Consider the following 7,500-nt stretch of genomic DNA (forward strand, 5'->3'; position numbering starts at 1 on the left):
CTATTTAACTTACTACCTCTCAGTCGGTTCAGTCTGGCTCACCATGTCACAGCAGATCTAAGTTTGGCTTTGATGAACTCAAGACTGGTACCGTGGTTTGGCCAATGTGGTCTTCAAGCAAGTTGTTTCCCTTCTTTGCATAACATTTCATTCAGTAAGTGATTCCAAAAAAAGAAGTAGTATTCAAACGTCTGCTTCATAGCCCTGTGGCTTTTATTACAAGTCCTATTTAAACCGATCCGGCCTCTGGCTGTGTGTGCGTGCTTTGCAGCCTAACACAGAGATTTCACTCTGACTCTATCATTGACTGAGCCTCCAGCACCTCAGGATCAGTACACGCCTTAATGAAGTGTGGCTTCCTGCTCTAGCTCACGAGTTAAAGTACACCTGGCAGACTCGGGGAGGTGAGTGGGATTGGGGAGGTGGAGAGGCAGGGATGCCTCGATTGATGGGAAAAGTGAGCACTTTCTTACAGAGGTGATACTGTACTAAGATGTTAAAGGGAGAGCTGTGACACCTGCGTTTATAAGCATGTGACTCACAGAGGGAACAGAACACCTTCTATCTATTGAGACCAGTAGTGTGTTTCCCCATTGGACAAGTCTTCAGGTCTCCATATTGTAGCTGACAAACTCAAATATGATAAAGGATCCAGTTACAACCCCCACAACCTGACAGCAGCAGGAAAACTGTGTCAGAATATCTGAAGAATCACAACTTGCTACTCGATACGATCTGGAATGGACAATAATGACGAGGGAGAGAGGAGCCGCCTGGCAGATAAACGTGAAGAGTTCAGCCCTCAGTGTGCTGCCAGCTGTCAGAGTGTGTAAGACATATCAGCTGTGTTGACCCACGACCACAGTGGCATTTCTAAACTGTGATTACGAGTCATTCTTCATATTACCTGAAAATGTCTCGGGATTCGGTGGATGGCTAGACAGCGCTGCCATTTGTCCCGTCTTTATGTCAGGATGACATTGGATGAGATGCTGATTGGTGCTTTAGAAAATGAGTTTAAGTGTCCTCACCAGGCGAAGTTGGTTGTTTTTCTCTCTACAGGTCTCTTCTGTGCTTCTTGTGCTTTCTCTACTGGCTCCCAGTTGGTCTGGTTGCTGTGGTTTGACAGCAGAGAGGACCACAGAGACATAAAACTCCTCTCTGGCTGCAGCTATGATAGAGTGTTATTAGGACTGGCAGCGTGGCTCAGCTTATGAGCGCAGTTGCTCATAATAATAATGTTTCACATGTGGTAAACTCACAGACGTTATTGCATTTAAAAAGCCAGCCAACCTCTAGCTACATAGTGAACACTACATGATGGCGAGGTCTCCAACATGGAGTCTTTATGACTATTTCCATGGATTTAATGTTCCAGTATACAAATAGATAATTATCAAGATGATTTTTGTCAAAGTAATGGAACAAAATACACTCAACTTCAATGGAGTGGCTGGCCGGCCAACAGCATCACACCAGCGTTACATTATCTGCTTCTCAATTTAATGTGCGTCGTAGGTCAATAACCAAAAACCCAGAGATGATCCAGAGTGCTCCATAATATCCTTGATGAACATTAAACCCAAGCAAGCAGCGGTGATTTGACTCCATTACACACATTTGCATTTTGGGGCGTTAGTTGTCCAGAGGCGCATACAAAACACTTTTTTCATATAGACACAATTACACAGCTTTTCTGCTGGGGTTGCATAAATAACAACGGCAGCAAAGCGTTGAACCCAAATTACTTTTGAAATGAACTTCCCACAAATGATGCACGGCAGCTTGAGTGCTGTAAAACTCAAACAAAACCTTTATGGATCGCATCATGATGCTCGGGTGGTGAATTATGGGCATGTGTGCGTTCCTACACAAGAAGAAGGAGAGGAGTTTATCAGGGATGTTTTAGAGCGTTCAGTCCTACAGTGGAAAGAATAGACAACCAGAGCATTTATACCTTCAAATAAAATGACACCATGCTGGTGCTCCACATTCATAGTGTCAAAAGCCCAGATGTCACCTTGAGCAACCATTTTCCTTTCCAGTCATTTCCCCTCGCTAGTCTGCCAGCTTTGGGTGTCGAGACAACACTGCGGAGGTGTGGCACTGATTTGGTTTTCAGAAAACAAGTGGAAGGTTCAATATTTGAGCGACTCACTCCACATTATGTAAATGAGATGTTTATAAAGGGAACAACATATTCAGATAGAACATCAACTACTGACTCTCAGATGTAATCTGTGGTGGCTATGATGGACTAACGCTACTGTTTTGAATTTCACAATAATATTCAGGCATACATACGCATAAGGGCTGCGAGGACGCTCCTCTGCTGCCGTGTCCCAGTTATCAGACCTCCCAGTGGAAGAGCCATTCAAAATACCACCACCACCCACCCTATTCACATTGACCCAGAATTAGTCGGTCATTCTGAGTGGTTTGCGAGTACAAATTTAAAGTAACTTTAAAGGTAGAATTATGGAAATACCCGACTCAAAATCAATCGTGCCAAGGACAAGCATGAGAAAAATCGACTGAGAGAAGAATGAAAGACAACGTCAGCGTGGAAGAGAGAGACGGATTGTAATGGCAGGTGGAAGAGCATGATGGTAAAGGAGAAGAGAGGAGGGTGTTAAAAAGATGCAAAACTAAAACGACAGGCGATTCCTTACTCGAATCACTCTGCTCCACTGGAACTAAATCTCAGAATTAGCCGGACTGCAAGGTCGATGATACGCAGCCAGATGTTCTCCTCCTCAGCGAAGGTCCACCATCATTCTCGGTAAAAGAGTGTCATAAAGACAGAAATTTACCGTTTTCCATCTTTCTAGCAAACTGAGGCAGTGACAAAAAAAAATGTGCAAAGTGTTTAAATCATTTGATTGAATTTCTGACTTTTGAGTTCTTCCTGTCATTTTGGTTTGATTCGGCCTGTGAATTTCTCCCAATATTTGTTGTTTGTGCAATAAAAGATGTTTAGCATTTTGGAAACATACCGTAATAATAGAACAGCTTCACCAATGTGACGTGGTTGAACTCCACCAGGCTTCAACCTCCAGGTCTAAAGTGAAACCAATGTGAAAGTGCCTTGAATTTGCATTCTTTCAAACTGCCACCAGGGGGCGACTCCTCTGGTTGCAAAAAGAAGTCTTGTTTGGATTCTCTGTGAGAAAATGAAAATGAAATGTAAATTATGTGTAAAATAGACCATAAAGCGGGGTATGCTTTAAGGGCCTGGCTACCTTGTGATGGACAGGTCACTTCCACGAGGTGAGTTGTCTGTGTCAAAATGATGAACTCAGGGCTTCTAAATGGCGGCTCACACAGCTTAGTGTATGCACTAATCACCAAACTTATGGTTTTAGGTTTCTCCATAAATTCAAAGGTAAATCAGACTTCTTGTGAAGAACAACGGTCATTCTAGAAGAGAAAGTGATAGAAACTAAACTCTCATCTTCTTTCTCTGCTCTTATTCTTCATGATCAACTAGAAGTGGTGTTTGAAGCTTCCTTCGAACACACCGAAGGTCTTTCTGTCTTTTGTACCGTGAGCGGATAATAATCTTCATAGAAACTGGGATGAATTTTATAGTTACGCCTGAACACATATTAGAATAGTTTAGCCCCAGAGGTAAAGGCAGCTAATGAGGGAAGACTAATGAAAATAATATTTATGCAGATCCAAGCTGCTCTGTGACCCCGCCTCCGATTCTCCCGACCGCCAGCCAGTTCATCCCCTCAATCACACGCACGCACATGCACACACACACACACGCACATGCACACGCACGCACATGCACACACACACACGCACACACACACATGCACACACACACACACACGCACATGCACACGCACGCACATGCACACGCACGCACGCACATGCACACACACACACATGCACACACACACACACACACGCACATGCACACACACGCACACACACATGCACACACACACACTCTTTTGCCTTTGTAAACAGTTAGGGCTAGCCAAGCCTGTTGCTAGGTTACCTCCTGAGTGATTCATTCTCACTAAAGAGCTCCTCTGTTGCCGGGTACACACACGTACACACACACATAGCATATGCACACACATACAGACTTCAACACACACATTGTCCATCTCTGTCTGGACAGAGAGAGCACCTTTCTGCTTTATTATCTCAGCAAGAAAAGATGGGATTTTGTGGGCGGTGCTGTTTTCTGCTTTACACATAACACACTCTACACCTCCTTCGCTGGCACAGCAAGTGCAGAACAATGTATTCCAACCCAAGAGGCCGAGCATCCACCTGGTGAAGTGTCCATGAACTGGATGAGAAACCGATTCAGAAACATTTCTCAAGTCTAACATTTGTGAGGTTATAAGTGAGTGAACTCTTTCCATTCCTTCATTTTCTAAACTCATAAAACATAAGGTTTATGAAGATCGGAACCTTTACGAAATGAATAACTTTAGTTGGCCGAAAATGTAATTTATTATTTCGTAGTGAAGCGCTGAGTCTAAAATGAATAATATCATTATACTTGTTTTCGCAGCGGTGTGTTTCATTAATGTGTGTCTGGTAGCTTTCTATTGGGAACCACGGAGAGATTTAACATATCTCCCCCTTTTCTCCCCCTTTTCTCCCCCTATTGTCGAACTCTGCAGCCGAAAACTGTTCCTACTTCAAACACTTTACCTCGGGGGAAGAAGCAGAAGTTTTTGAAGTCAAGACCCAGAAAGGTGGGTTCCTCCTCACAGCCACCAAGACGACGAAGTTACAACAGATCCTCTTTTTTCAGAAGAAAGGTGTACAGTAAATCACAACACCATAACCTCTTAAAACATTTAAAAATAAAATATCTTGAAAGTTACAAGGAGGCTAATTATTCAGTCTATTTTTATTTAAATAAATGTGTTGTGGTCGGTATTCGTCATGTGATTTGACACTTATAGGAGGATTATTTCCATCTCAGCTGGAGTGTTGGAGAGAAGTGAAGACTAGATTATCTTTATCGGGAGGACGAGTGATATGCTCTTATCATCTTTTATCTGTCATGCAAATGGAAATATATTACCAGTTAGGATAAACGCCTGTTGTTTTTAAAGTGAGGCTAATTTAAAGGCTAATTATCCATGTCATAACTTGCCCGAGTGCAATATTGAAATAATTATTCTGTAAACTAGACTTCAACCTCCCTCCTGCTCCTACCCAAACTCTACATGTTGAATTGTTACTTTGCCGTCTCTCTTCCCATCACAACACTCACTGTCGTCTCTCTCCCTCTTTGCATGCCCTTCACTGTCTCCTTCCTACTTCTTTCCATCTCCCCTCAGAGTACAATATCTCAGCTGCAGCCATCGCCATCTTCAGCCTGCTCTTCATGATCCTGGGCACCCTCTGTGTCGTCTTCTCTTTCGGGAAGGGGCGGGACTACCTGCTCCGGCCTGCTGGGATGTTTTTCGCCTTCGCAGGTCAGACAGTGTGAATCACAGACGAGGCTCATGGTACTCTTGTCTCTTGTGTCAGCGTCCTCACCTTTTCTTTCTACTACTAGCTAATTAAACAGAGTGTTTTTCAGAGGGGTGGGAGTTGATGTAGCACTGTTAGAGTAACCCTGATGTGTGTAAACTGTAAACTGCAACAACACTTGATTATATTGCAATAAATGTGAGCGAAGCATCTGCTTTTTACAACAACTCATTTCTTTCTGTTTTGGCACGCAGGCCTTTGCATCATCATTTCTGTTGAAGTTATGCGCCAGTCTGTCAAGCGCATGATTGACAGTGATGAGACCATCTGGATTGAATACTACTACTCCTGGTCCTTTACCTGCGCCTGCGCCTCCTTCACCCTGCTCATCCTCAGTGGAGTCTCCCTGCTCCTCATCTCCATGCCCCACATGCCACGTAACCCGTGGGAGACCTGCATGGACGCGGAGCCTGACACCTTAGAGTAGCCACAGCTGGTTGCCGGGTTGGAGTGACACAAATACACGTGTTTTTGCATCTTTTAGCTCTTTAATTGCATATCCTATGCCACATATTTATCTTTACTTAAAGCCATTTCCCAATGCATGCACATGCGTTTTTCCAACCTTCCATGTCCATTGATTTTAGATTATCTAAAATATTGAAATCAACTTGGATAGACTTGTGTTAGTTAACCGGCCACAGCAAAAACAATAAGTTCATGTTATCTTCACATGGATCGCTGTTACAAGCAGGAATTGCTTTGACAACTCCTTATTGGTGTGTTTCAAAGCTGAGGGATGATTCATCCTTAGGCTTAAGAGTCCTTTTTTACCTTTAAAGATTTTACTAAACTCACCGTATCACTTTAATATAAAGTACATGTGCTTGTTAAGTGTTTTAGAGGTTTGGTTTTGTGACAACATTTCTTTTAATTGCATTGCTGTGTCTTAAGTTTAGGATGTTGGCACTTTCCACAAGCACCTGAACACACCACAACAGTTTGAAGTTAGGTTAAAGCCAACATTGAAGAAAGAGTAGTAATAGTATGGTAGATTTTTTAATATAATACAATAACGTTAAATTGTTTATAGTTGTTAAGGCTAATCTGACCACATCGGAACTGTCTGACTCCAGCTATGTCTGTCACTCAAATTAAAGTAAAATGATATTCAGATGCTGTTTTATACTGGACTAGACTAGAACAATACAATTAAAATAAAACTACAGTATGACAACAAGCAGGTCAAACAGGACCTTAAGACTTAAATCAAATTAGATACAAAAGACCAGGCAAGATTAAAAAAAAAGAAAAACAAGAAAATGTACGACACTAAACAAGATAAAGACGGCTTTGTTTAAGTGAAGCAGTGAGTCGTCGTTCTCCAGGACCAGTCAATCCATCCCACCAATGAGTCTCCTTTGTCATTTAGTGCATGTGTCCAGCTGAATACCAGTGACCTAGTAACATGGTGTTATTTCCAAAACCAGCGGCATTTCATAATTTGTGGGATAATAGGTTAACATGCTAGAAGTGGACAGGTTTGGGTTCGGGGAAGTTTACACTCCAGCAATCCCATCAAGACAGCGTGACGCGTTCTCATCCTCACAGCCGTTCAACTTGTGACATTAACAATGCAACAGAGGTAAAAACATTGAGAATATGAATAATAAAGCATGAATTGTCGGTAAGCTCTGCAGCTAAACCGCAGCTGCACAGTGGTACACTGTTTCTTTATTATATGTGTTCTACATGAGGACTTTTAAGGTTAATCTTTTACATCTGCAATAGTTGTTATTGCAAAGTGAATATGGTCCGCCTGACAGGCATAGAAACAGTGATTAACCGGGGGCGTGGCTTAGCAAATGGTCAATTGAAACTTGATATGTTTCAAAATGTAATGCTACATAAACATCTTCAGATAATTCCTTTCAAATGTGTATACAAATAACAATGTTTTCAATGCTGTATGCATTGTGTTACCATGTATGCCAAAAGCTAGAATACTGTATAGGATAAGTATGATTTTTGATTGTACAATGG

The 7,500-nt window shown here is 42.2% G+C and overlaps 1 protein-coding gene across 1 annotated transcript in view; it reads left to right on the forward strand.

The window, feature by feature from the left end:
- The window catches only part of cacng1b (calcium channel, voltage-dependent, gamma subunit 1b), an 8,023-nt gene extending 1,266 nt beyond the window's left edge, over window positions 1-6,757 (forward strand). Inside the window, exons 2-4 of the mRNA XM_034540064.1 lie at window positions 4,653-4,727; window positions 5,322-5,459; window positions 5,712-6,757. Coding sequence (XP_034395955.1) covers window positions 4,653-4,727; window positions 5,322-5,459; window positions 5,712-5,944 — 446 coding nt within the window. The 3' untranslated portion in view covers window positions 5,945-6,757. The remainder of the gene's footprint in view (window positions 1-4,652; window positions 4,728-5,321; window positions 5,460-5,711) is intronic.
- The last annotated feature ends 743 nt before the right edge of the window (window positions 6,758-7,500 follow it).

This window comes from Cyclopterus lumpus, chromosome 8 (assembly GCF_009769545.1).
Source record: "Cyclopterus lumpus isolate fCycLum1 chromosome 8, fCycLum1.pri, whole genome shotgun sequence".
NCBI lineage: Eukaryota > Metazoa > Chordata > Actinopteri > Perciformes > Cyclopteridae > Cyclopterus > Cyclopterus lumpus.